This window comes from Chanos chanos, chromosome 6 (genome assembly GCF_902362185.1).
Source record: "Chanos chanos chromosome 6, fChaCha1.1, whole genome shotgun sequence".
In the NCBI taxonomy this organism is placed as follows: domain Eukaryota; kingdom Metazoa; phylum Chordata; class Actinopteri; order Gonorynchiformes; family Chanidae; genus Chanos; species Chanos chanos.
The window spans coordinates 36995061-37008300 of NC_044500.1; the positions used below are offsets into that span (position 1 = coordinate 36995061).

General features: G+C 40.7%; 1 protein-coding gene across 1 annotated transcript; it reads left to right on the plus strand.

Moving 5' to 3' along the window:
- The first annotated feature begins 4609 nt into the window (after window positions 1-4609).
- mxra8a (matrix-remodelling associated 8a) lies at window positions 4610-12812 on the plus strand. Its single transcript, XM_030778453.1, has 9 exons — window positions 4610-4630; window positions 4941-5243; window positions 5492-5593; window positions 5983-6441; window positions 11718-11876; window positions 12097-12154; window positions 12347-12423; window positions 12514-12588; window positions 12760-12812. The coding sequence occupies exons 2-9, from the start codon at window positions 4979-4981 to the stop codon at window positions 12783-12785; spliced, it is 1221 nt and encodes a 406-aa protein (XP_030634313.1). The 5' UTR covers window positions 4610-4630; window positions 4941-4978; the 3' UTR covers window positions 12786-12812.
- The last annotated feature ends 428 nt before the right edge of the window (window positions 12813-13240 follow it).

A 13240-nucleotide genomic window follows, 5' to 3' on the forward strand; every position in this document is an offset into this window, starting at 1 on the left:
TCTAACATCACAGGTAGAGTTGATCAAGCTGATGAATCAGGTCTAGTTTTGAATCTGACAGGATCTGACTCACTGTGAGACACATATGTTCAAAGGAGCAAGAACAGCACAGAATGTGTTTTAACTAGCTTATTTCATTTTAACAAGTTACAGACATCTGACTCTGTGACTTGTTTACGCACAGTTGTCACACGGTGTGAGGCTGGGTCTCAGCACTTCCTTCAGATTGTGTTTTGGGCATTTTTGAAAGCTGCAGTTCTGTTTGGACCTATTTGTAACTCATGGAAGAAGTTCATGGAGAAAATGGTGTAAAGCCATTTAAACTGTCTCTTTTTCAATGATTTGTTGTCTCTCTGTCAGAACAAGAGAGTTTTAGTATCATGTCAACTGTTGTTGATAATGAACACTTGTAGTTACAGCTGCATTTGTTCACACTGAGAGTCTGTCATGAAGCAGGACCGTGCTAGAATGTTTATATGGACAAAGGATGTATGTGTACATATGTTCCTTCTTGAGACAGACAGTTGCACCAGGTCATATTGAGGTATGTTTGAGGTGCAGTCAACAGACATTTTAAAAGTCCCCCAAAGAGGCAGTCTTTAGGATCCTTTGGTGAGGTTTTGTACAGTTGGATGTGGACAAAAACAAGTCATATACTTTACTAATGACTTTACAGTATGTTTGACTTGACTGTTGATGTCAACTCCGTGACCATATTTCCAGCTGCCGCTGACATGTTGGGGAATAGTCAACAACGCAGGCCTGTTTGTTTTTAAGATGGGAATCTTTTTCCAATCCATCTGTGTGGCACCAAACTTGATGCTACATAAGAGAAATTCCAGAGGGCTACTTTTTGGATTCACGTGGGTAGTTACAGGAAAGGCAATGATTGTTGGCCTAGACATTCTCTGGAAAAGGAGAAGCAGATGTAACAAATATGAGGTCTTTGTAGAAGGGGCACAGCATAAGTCTGGTTTTCTCTCTTCTTCTTAATCTCACTGTTAAGTTCTGAAGAGAACTAAATGTCATTAAAAAGTTAGAAATGACAGCCATGTGAGTTTGATACTTACACATTGCTGATAGCCACATCAGTTTGGTAACTACACACTGGAAGGTGGTGTAAGTTGTGTTAGTGTGTTTTTATGGCTGGAATGAATAAGTAAAATCCAATAGAGTTTTAGAGGAAGGCTGCACCGTACATATAGTTATTGCACATGGATAACAGAACTCTTGTCCTGAACTGCACCATTGATGATGAGTACAGACTGATTCAAGACAACAGAATTTCTGTAATGATTAGACACTGGCTGTGGTTTAGCTTGTTTTGCTTAGTTTGGAGAAACTGAAGGTGACTCAGGGTGATTCACTGAGCTAGTTCATGGCTCCAGCGCTAAAGAAATTTGTGACTTCTCTGCAGATTTAGTAAGGTTCAGGTTCAGATTAGTGATTCATAAGGACTTTCCACAGGCTTATATAATGTTGTGAGAGGATGGTGAGGCACTACTGTTTAGAGATAATTAACAAGAGTAGCACTCAAGTGAATGATCTGTTTTACCTGCTCAGAAAAGTCCTCATTAATGGAACTTTAAGATCATACTCAGTTAGCAGAGGATTTGTTGAAAAAGTAGAACAGGGCAAATTTTTGGCATTTTTTTTTAGGTGAAAAAAAATGTTTTTTTTTAACAATATAATCTCTATTGATTTAGGCTGTCCAAAGAATTTGAGATCTGGGGAAAAAAAGCAGAAAAAAAGTTAAAACCGAAAAATCACTTGAGACTAGTGCAGTTACATAGATATGTGTTGTTCAGGAAAATGTCTTGGACTGGATCAAAGTGGTGTTGGTATAATTAATTCACTTAATTCAAATTCTTCAGCAGTGTTTTAGAAGACATTTATCTTACATTCTTGTGAGGCAGTAACGCACAAATCTAAGCAAGTCTAAACCTGTCACTGTATTTTAAAAACTTAAGAGTCCAGACTAGTTATAATCCAGATTGATAAAAGTGTCATGACACACCTCTAACTTCCAGATCTGTGTGTTCAGTCAGTGTAGTTCATAGTGACAAATACCATTTGGATAAAAAAAAGCATGAGACTTAATGGATTGAGAGGCACTTGTTAAACTTTTGCTTCCTCTTCAATACTTTGTCAGTATTGAAGATTTTTTTTTTCTGTTTTTTTGTGACTGTTATGTGAAAACAGTGGACCAACTGAAGCAGAGTACAGTTGTTTTAAGATGCTAGGGACTTGGTCTGAAAATTTTATTCCTTTAAAACAACTATTAGATAAATTCAGAATTTCCAAAGCTTCCCCCACTGATTGGTAAAATCTCCATCACTTCCTCTTTGTATTCAGCTGTAAAACTGCTGATCTTGAAGAATATATTGGCATAGCTCCTCAATAACTGATGAGTAAGCACTCCTTTGATCATCTGAGTGACAGACAATCAGAGTGCACACCCATGTGTGCAGGTGTTGCTTTCCATTCTGCAGGTTAGTGTGAGTGAGTATGTGCTTCAAATATGCATATGTGAAAACACTTTTGCCTGCCCAGCAGTTTTCTCTCTCTCTCTCTCTCTCTCTCTCTCTCTCTCTCTCTCTCACACACACACACGCACACACACACGCACACTCACACTCACACACACACACACACACACATCTCTGTGTCTGTCTTTATTTCTCTTTCTCCCTCACTCTGCCAGTGTGTTCTTTCCAAATATTGCCAGTCTGTTCCATATGACGCTGGTGTGTTGCTCTCCAAATATTACTGAATGATGCCTTCATGGTTTGCTCAGAGGCTTTGCTGTACCTTTAACTTGCATTTTCTGAATCCTTTAAGTGATGCTGTTATAGACAACAGGGAGGGGAACCTGGAAAGTGATCAAAACAGTCCACTGTTTTTATTTATGGGTTTGTATCCTTAACTGTGAACTGCTCTGTATGGTTTTCATGCAGGAACAAAGTGTGCAGACAGTGGCCAGTACATTTTCCAGTAGTTGAGTCATTTGAAAGATAGTCACAGTTGCACAGACAGCTGTTCATGAAATGCTTTTTTTTTTTCTTTAGCTAAAAGACTATCTACAGTAGCCTTTTTGTCTGTGTAGGTATACTGTGTGTCATTGCGAGTGCACCTGTGCTTCTTTTAGCGGTTTATGAAAAAACAGTTACAATGGACAGGAGATTTTGTTCATATTTGTTGGTTGGTCTTCACTAATCACTAATATGGTATGGTTATTGTGAAGGCTAACTGGGGTGAGATGGATGTGAGAAAGGAAGTCCTCATTAATGTGTGTGTCTGTGTGTGTGTGTGTGTGGGGGGGGGTGTTTGTCTTTGTGTTTATAAATGAAATTCTACAAAATAGCCTTACTTAGCAAAAGCCTCTAATCATATTTGTATTTATTTTGTTAATGACAAGTACTGTGCTTTTCCAACCACATCTACAGCTGCTTAAAAATGGCTTTTTAGGACAAAAAACTGATGTGTTTATGTATTTGCTGTCAGCATAAGCTTTGAATTAGACAGTGTTCTGTGAGTTGCCATATGTACTAAATCACTGAGTGCAATTTAATGTCTTGCTTCATTTTCTCTTAGAAACACAATGGCCCTCGTGCAGACAGTATTAGCGACAAATTCTTTAGTTGTAACATTTGGTCTGTCTGGACCTGGAGAGGAAAATGAACACTTCTCTCATTCTTTAACAAAATGGCTCCATTGCAAGCAGGTTCGGCATGCAGTAATACTATCAGTATGTCTCTGTGGCACCAGAACCCTGGCAGAAGACTATACAATGCTAAATACTGAATCAAAAGTAGTTTCATTCTTATGTATTATTTTTTAACTGTTAATTTGTTCCTCCAGTGGTGCTTGCTCTCTGGTTGTGACGTCTCACTCTGCATAAGATAACAGTGTCATTCAGGTACTTTGTGAAGTGAAGTGTTATTTACTGCAAAAGCCATGGCTGCGATTAACCACAGAAGGCCGTGAAACACCATATTATAGGTGCGATGTGTCGTTTCACGGTTTAGGTAAATCCAGTAAGAATAACCATGTTTGGTCCTTGAGGATGTGAACCCAGTTTTTAGCCAGACATTCTTCCAGGCATGCTCTGTCTGTAGTGCTTGCAGTCATAACCACTAACAGGCCTCCCAGACATAGCGTGCCTAAGCTAGCTACTGCAGCAATGCTCACTTTCTCCAAAATGTCACTAGTAAAACACAGCTGCACAGCAGGGAATTTACCAGTGCTAGCTCGGATTCTAAGAGCTCTGGCTGTTCCCTTGTCAAACAGACTTTGGTTCTTTTTTTCTTTTTTTTTTTAATCACTTCCTCTCGCGACACATATATCAGATCAAATGACTATATTCAGATCATTCATATGCTGAACCAATCACAGCAGTATTTTACAAATTCTTTTTCAGACCAGAGCTGGTTTGGCCTTGTTATCTCTTCCTGGAGAAGAGCATACTGTTTGCCCAGTTTCTTTTTAAGCCTCTCCTATAACCCCATGTTGACTGTCTGATTTGTTGAGATGTGATACCAGACATGTAGACATGTCTGCAGATTGTAGACATGTAGCTAAATATTCTCTGTTTCTGTTACAGTTGCTGGCTCTTTCCTCTTCACCCTCGGTGAGTATCATGAGAAAAGATTTTTTGTTCCATTCTGCTCTTTACTCATTTTACTGCTCTTATCATCATTTATATAAGCCGCATCACACTGTTGCTCCATTTCAAACAGGATCTGTTTATTAAAAAATTTATATCTGTGTATCTCATTAAAGTAAGCAGTGTTTTTACCTCTTAACAAATGAAAATGGTACTGAAATTGATACATCATACCAGTGTGTAAATACAAATAGTTATTCCCTGTATAGGTCTTTCAGAAGTTGTTTGTTGTTTACTCTTGGAATTGTTCATTTACAAATTAAATGTCTCCCAGTGCTAGGCCAGAGTGATGGCAGTGGCGTGGTGGTGGCCATGTACAATATCACTGCCCCTAGAGGATCGAAGGCAGTATTACAGTGCCATAGTCAGCGCATGGTTTGGACACAGGACAGACTGAAAGACCGTCAGCGTGTGGTTCACTGGGACCTGTTCCGCAGCACACCAGATTACACCATGGAACGCATCCTAGACATGTTCTCTGCTGGGGACCAACGCATTTACAACGGCTACAACAAGGGACGCATCAGCATGCCCAAAACAGCCTTCAATGATGGCAACTTCTCACTAGTCATCAAGGGTGAGAAACTGATGGATAAAACAGCACTGGTGTTCATTTATATACATATAGTATGTTTAAGCTTTCCATTGTCCAGTTGATTTTGGTTTGTGGTTTATTAATTGAAAGGTTTGGTCCTAATCTGGGTTTATCTAAGCATCTTAAAGTTACATGTGTTATATGTTTTATCAGACATTTGCACATCTCCACATATTTCCCGTAGATGTGTTCTGACTGCATTTGTTTGTTTGCATTGTGTTCATGTGCAGATGTGGCAATGAGTGACAGGGGCATCTACTCCTGCAACCTCCACCATCACTACTGCCATCTATATGAGTCCATTAAAGTGCAACTTAATGTCACCAAATCAGGTCAGTACACATACAACTCAATAAACAAAGCAGAAACTGTAAACACCGCATATTAACTTTGTACAAAATGAACCATTTCATTCTAGAGTGCCCTGGAGTTTATCATGTAAGAATGTCTGGGCAGGGGTGTATAGAGTAAAAGTAGACATGCTCTTGCTAAAAAAAAAGTACTCTAAGTAGAGTTAAAGTATCCTGAAAAATACTTAAGTGAGAGTAAAATAGTTACTCATTAACAATTTACAAAAACGGTTGTCAGTTCAACTCTACTTAGAGTACTTTTTTTTAGCAAGAGTACTTCTACTTTTACTTTATCCACCCCTGTGTATGGGTCAGTATAGTCATTTAGAAAAATGGGCTGCTCTGTCCACTGAGTGTATGTTGTCTCTCAGCTCGAAAGGAGCGTAAGTTCTGGGACGGGCAGAAGGCGGTGTATGTGGTTCTGGTGGGCAGCACGGTGGTCCTTCCCTGCATCAACCGCCGGTCCATCTGGACGGAGGGTAACAGCGAGGAGGAGCAGCAGCAGGTGGTGCATTGGGACCGTCAGCCGCCGGGGGTGCGGCATGACCAGGCCGACCGCCTCATCGACATGTACGCCTCGGGCGAACGCCGGCACTACGGGCCCCTCTTCGTTCGCCGCAAGATGAACATCTCTGCCGTGGCTTTTTCACAAGGTGACTTTTCTCTAACCATCTCTGATCTGCAACCCCCTGACCAGGGGTTGTACTCCTGTCACCTGCACCACCACTACTGTGGTCTGCACGAGAGACGCATCTTCCAGCTGACTGTCGGACCCCCTGAACCCCAGGACCCCACCGATGCCCCCCACGCCCTTCCCAATGAAGACTCTGGTGAGAAATATTTACCAATTAATCATCTGTCAATGCTTAATCCCTCAGCAGACATGCATTTAGTTCTTTGTAGACATGTTTGACTCAGCTGGGCTTTAAATCCTTTAAATCCGTCATTAGGCTTCCACAGAAATTTCACTTTCTGACAGCATGATTTGAAGTGCCTGAACAGAAGAGTTCAGTTTTGTCAACACATAGACAACTTTTTACATTTGCCTCTTATAATTAAATTGTCAGTGGGGTTTTTTAAATTGTTTCGTTCTCTACGCCACATATTTGCCAGTGTTTTTGTGGTAAGTGTATTGTAAACACATAAGCCATTAAATCATTACTCTGTCAAGGGTTTTGTAGCTCTCAATTAATATTCCATTTTCATAGACCACACTGAAATACCTTGGAAAAAAAAATCATATAGAACATTTCCGTTTTTGTCCCTGTTGACAATAACTAACAACAGTTGCTGTTTCTGCTTCGTTTTAATAATGTAATGTAGCAGATGAGATGTCAAACATGCCCGACAGAGGTATAAGCTTTTTTACCATAGTTTTGTCACCTGTAATGAAGCTTTCCACTCGTTTCACTTTGGTAAAATGTCACAGTGTCACTGCTTTGAAACCAAAGGCTTAGGCACATTTCCCTGGCATGATGCTTTGACTCTTTAGCACAGCACAGTTTGTGGGAGAGACATGGTGAGGGGCAGTCTTGCCTCATCTTGTCGTATGGCTTTTATTGAAGCGTTTTGGAGATAATCCTGTGTAGGTAATGGTACTAGCAAGCTCAAGCAGAGATGAATTAAAAGGCAACAACGGGAATAAAACCTGACTTCTGTTTATAGCGTTAAGTTGTACAGCACTAACACGGATGATCGAATGTCCATGCGTCTCGAGAGTTTATGTTCCCCTGCCTACTTGGTTTTTGGCTGTCATAACATGAAAACTCTTTATATGAGAATGCGAGGGAGGGAGAGAATAGGGAGGATTGGGCTTGTTTCTGGCTCATACATTTAAACATGTTTTACTGTGCATTTCCTCTAAGCACAGTCAGCGTATCCTGAGCCAGACAGCTAATCTCAAAGCCTCTCCACCTCAGCCAAGGGCCATCCCTTTCTTTCTCTCCCTCCCTCCCATTCTCCCTCTATCCTTATGCTCCCTGTCCAGAATACAGACTGAGACTGGAAATATGCCCGCACACACACAGACACAGACGCACATAGACACATACAATTTGAGGTTAGTCTCAGGATCTGGTTTTGTCTTCAGTCCAGTGTCACGGCTCTAAATAGCTAATGGTCTGCCATCAGACTTTACGTAGCCTCTTCCATGAGAACCACGTTTCTTTTCTTGTTAAAGAAGAAGGTTTTCTCTCTTTTATTTCTTTCACCTCTCAGTTCCATATTTGTCTCTATTATTTTGGTCTTCTCTGACCCTGATCATTTGATAGCAGAATGTTTGTGTTTGAGGTTCTGCCAACCAGACTATGGAAAAAGAGGACAGGCAGCTCTGTTGACTTTGCATTAGAGAAAGAAACAGAGAGGGTGAAAGAGAGAGAGAGAGGGAGAGAGGGAGGGAGAGAGAAAGACCGAGGGAGAGAGGGAGGGAGAGAGAGGTGGAAGGAGGGAGGGGAAGACAGAGAGAGAGAGGGTGGACGAAGGAGGGGGGAGAGAGAGAGAGAGACAGAGAGAGAGAGAGAGACAGAGACACACAAGTCGATCTAGTGAGTGAAAAATATAAAATATGGTGAGAGACGGGCTGGGGCTCTATTGAAAAACCACTAATGGGAGAAAGGGGGAAAGTAATTTTCTCTGGTTGAGAAATGCCTGTGTATACTGGATCCAAGACTGTATAAACCTTTGCTGGAATTTAGTGGGATAATATCTTAGGTTCTTGGGCAAGAGAGACAAGAGAAGAGCAAAACACTTTCTGCTCTGGTTAACACATTATGGAGAGTTAAGCTTTTTTCAAAAGTCCCTGTTGACTCCAGTAAAAGGAAAGGGATGCATGCATCTGTTTATGTACTTACATATGTTGTACCTATTGCATGTTTTCATAGCCATGTTAGTCTGACCTCATTTTACAATATAATGGTATTTTTTCTTTAAAATAAGAGAAAAAAATCTACTTCTCTACAACAAATTTAAGTCAGACTACCTTTTGCTATCCATTAATCTCTCTCTCTGTCTCACTGTCTCTTCTTTCTTTCTTTCTTTCTTTCTTTCTTTCTTTCTTTCTTTCTTTCCCTGTCCCATTTTCAGCTGTATTACTTCCCAAGTTTTTGGGGCTGGTACTTGTTTATTTGTGGGAAAAGGAAGTTTGCTTCATCTGTGAAGCATCTGGTCAGCTGTTGCTTTGACCGTGTGGAGGCGGCTGTGTTAGATTTAGGTCAGCCCACCCTCTCCCCGTTCAATTGCCTTCCAAAAATGTTGGCCCACTCCTATGTTTTGTTTAAGCAAGGGGAGGAAGACTGTGTCTGGATCAGAAACATAGATATCTCAAATAGCTTATGTCAACAAAGGCATGTTTTTTACTTCATTCAAAGATTAGGCTATGCATTTTTGTAGTTTGAAGTTATGCTATATTAGCTGTAAGGAGTGCACTTCTATCTGAGGTATCAAATTATGTAATTCAGTTGGAGAAAACTTGTTCTCTTTAGTTTTCAGAGACTTCTCTATGTTTATATGTGCATTTGACAGTTGCCAGATGTGGGGATACTGATGCCCCACCAGAGCTGTTACAAAGAGCAGTCAAACATTGATGTTTTCACTGCTGTGTCCATGAAATCAGAACAATCCCATGGTTCCTGTGGAACTCACTGTTTTGGACCACTGGCATTATAAAAGTTTCACTTCTTCCTGATCTACTAGGGCTTGCCAGAGAGAGTTCATTCCATTCCACTCTGTTCCATTCCATTCTGTCCCATTCTATTCCATAAAGGAATCCAGTCAAGGATGAGCAGTAGAACAGAGTATACAAAAAGGCACTGATATGCATCAGTGTGCTTAGTAAAAGCGAGTGACTTTTTGTTAGTTGGTATTTAGGAAGTTTACCACCTGGGATTGCCTACCACATTTGCCAAACCACACCGACTTTGAGACCTCCAGAGTGGTGAGAAGTCAAAACCCAACAACTAATAACAAAGTACTTCCTCTAGCCTATTTGGTGGTTGATGACACCTCTGCAGAAATCCCCTGCAAAACAGGCCTGTCTTTTGTGGTTAGACTCATAATAGGCAGACAGGAGCAGGTGGGCAGAAATTTGCTCAGTGGTCACTGATTACTGTAATCTTCTCTGTGGTCCTCAGATTAAGATACTGTGAAAGGAGGATTTGGTTGAAAAGATTGGAGGGAAAAAGCCACATGTATCTTGATGACTAATCAATGTATATATTAGCTGTTCCACATTACCTTTTTAGACATTTTTTTGCTGTAATTTTTCTTCCTGAATCCCACAGTTAGATTTTTCTTTTCCCTAAACAATGGATTCTGATATCCTGATCTGGCTGCGCATTGATTGTGAAATTCATCATGGTGATCTGAACTTTTTCCATACCAAAATCAATTTTGTCTTCTCTTATTTAAAGGACCTGTGATTATGGTTGTATGAATGTTAATGACAATATTCCTCTACTCTTCTGTATGCAAGAGTTTTTGCCACTTACATGGTTATTTCTCTCTCTCTCTCTCTCTCTGTGTCTTTCCCCACCATTCTTGGTGGTTAAGTAGCATTTGCTTTGATCCTCTACCCCCACCCCCCACCCCTCTATACTGTATGACCAGAGGCAGTGTCCCACTGCTTCACACAGAAACAACCAGTATTTCTTCCGCTCCCCAGTTTTGTACCCCAGCCTCAAAACTGGACTCTGTTGTTGTTCTTTCTTTTAATATTTGATACACTCTATCAGAATTGCATTGCCTTTAGCTTTGTTAGTTATAACGTGACATTGACCGCAACCACTTCATTGGCTGTACGACAAGAGTGTGATCTCATCTTCTTGTGGTCTGCTGCGTTATGTTATGCAAGATTGTTTGTTTCTTTTGGGATACACAAGACTGGCAGGATAGTGTTATGATGATTTTGTCTTTTTGCATCCAGGACTCAGTCTTCCACTCCAAGCGAGAGAGACAAACTTGCACAGTTCAGCAAACCACAAATGCTCCTCCTCGTAATTCTCCTTCCTCCCAACCCTCTGTTAACCCACCTCATCAAAAGTGTGTTTTACTGCCACGAGTTGAGACGCACAGCATGACTGCAGTCCTAGAACTCATTCTTGCTCGAAAACACCTTGAGAGTCTTGAACTCTATGTCTTCAAGAGGTTTTAGATTAAATCAAAGGAAACAGGGTTGTGGGTCTACTGCTCAGCATACACCTAGGATGTATAGTATATATGGAGCTGACTGCACCCTCTCAGGCTTTAACATCTGTTTTCCTTGCCTTGGTTATGGTGTTGGACAGGCTTGTCTGTTATCTGTTTCTGGGGGTTACAGCTGCACGCTCTGTGTGCTCACGTGTTAAAACTGCTGGGCAGTATGATCAGAAGGTAAAACCAGATGGAATATGACTACATTCTTCAACATACTTTAGATAGTTTTAGGATGAAAACATTGTCCTTGCAGGCACTACAAAGAATGATCCACATACTCACTCATATAAAATAATATTGCCAGTGTTATGAAAGAATCATAATAAATGTCTGTAGTTTGAATACCCTTAGAATGAATTTAATATTATTCCTAGCTTCATAAAGAGTAAAATGCTGTGAATGCAACTGACTTCTTACGGTCAGCGTATGATCCTTGTAAAGCCTTTTTGGTACATCTCGGAAAAAAAGAGCTTTAGTAGACTTTCCTTAAATTCCTTTTGTGTTTTTCCAGAATATTCCGCTGGCATTGGACTACTGTAGCTCTTTGAGAATGGGGTGCCCTCTTGTGGTCTTTAAAAACACACACGCACACAAAGAAAAACACTCAAGGGATTGTGGTTCAAGAGGCTCCACTGATTACATAACTTAATGAACAGTCTGGCCAGCGTGTCAGATTTGATCATACCCATTCAAAATTCCATTACATCCTTCCATTATTCTACTCTATTTTTGAGTTGGAAACTTTGAAACTTGTTTCTGCCTTTTCGTTCACCGTCACTGAAACTTCGCACTTTAAAATAAATATTATTTGAAGGTTTTGGGCCCATGAACAGGAAAGAAAAAAAAAACCCCCGTAGAGACGTGCTGAGGAGTTTAAAAATTTCGGCGTTGTAATCCTAAAATCCTTCTCTGTGAGCAGATACCAATGTGGTGGAGGGGCCACGTGTCATCAACGTCATCTTGCCGGAGCATCGGAGTCACCTCCTTCATCAGCTGGGCTACATCCTGGCCACTCTGCTCCTCCTCGCTCTCATTGTTCTGGCCATCATCCTCCTCACACGCCGACGCAAGAGCAGAGGTTAGAGTCACAGCCTTCTCCTCCCGTCAGTTTAAAACAAAAAAAAAAAAATCACGCTGTTCTGTCAGCTCATACAGTTTCTCATGGTCTCATCTGTTTCTTCAACGGCTCTTATTAAAACCAAGGAATGTCTGTAATTGTTTGTGTGACCGAGTCATTGTGGTTTTATGAACTCTGTTTTTAACATTACAATTAAATGTTGTCTTGTTTCATTTTTTAGCTGTGGAGTATGATCCACGTAGGATTGAGTGTAAACCGTTACCCACAGTGACATACATGTATGTACTTCCATTTTGCACATACATACATACATACATATATACCTACATACATACATATGTACATACATACATATGTACATACATACATACCTACATACATGCATGAATATTCATAGATAATTTCACTACAACCCACAGATAAACTGAGAACAACTTAGAACCATGTCAATATGTGTGTTACATACATAGGGGCTCTGGGACCTCAAAGGACTATGATAGGGATCTCCCAGAGGTGAAGACATGCAACCAGGAAGAGGCAAAACTTGGTGAGTCATTAACAAATTTGCTCTCATGTAAATTTGAACATAATGAATTGACTGAGACGCCTCCTAAACTTTTTACTCTCTATAACCTAGACTACAAGAACAACCTCCTGAAAGAGGCAGAGATGTCCAAACTGAATTACCCAAAGGTCATTGACCTAGACAGAGGTAACAAGGCTGTCTCAAAGCTTTTCAAACAGTGTGTTTCGATATCATTACATTACATTTTAGCACATCATGGAGGCCATTATTCATTTATCCCTTTGTCTTTTTTTTTTGTCACTGTCTCCACTTCTGTCTTCTGCTTGCTGTGCTCTCTCCCTCTGTACCACCTCCCAGAAATGGAGAAGCCATCATGGAAGTGAGAGATATCTTGTTCCTGGCCGGCCCAGGGGCATATACGGAAAGAAAAAGAAGAGAATGAAAAGGGATGGGTGGAAAGGTTGTGAGGAGGGGAGAGCAAGGGAGCCTTTCTAGTCTTCGCTGTTTCAGGTTTGCTTCTCCAACTGTCTGATGGAATTCTGTGCCTTTGTACTGCTGTTATTTCAATTTATTGCAGGGAAGACGGTGGTCTCACTTTCGGTTGATTGATCCTTGAATGCCCTCGCATCTGCAGACAGTCTAAACTTAAGCATAGCCGATCACAGGATCGGCTAAAGCACGTTTAACTTTCAGGAATCCATCCTCACAGTACAAGTTAATGCCAGTGCTTTCATAACGAGCCACAGGGCTTGACATTTTCTGTGTTCAAATCATGATTGTGTTATTTCCACTATTCAGCAATACACGTTACATTCATATCCAGAGCGAATGTATTTGC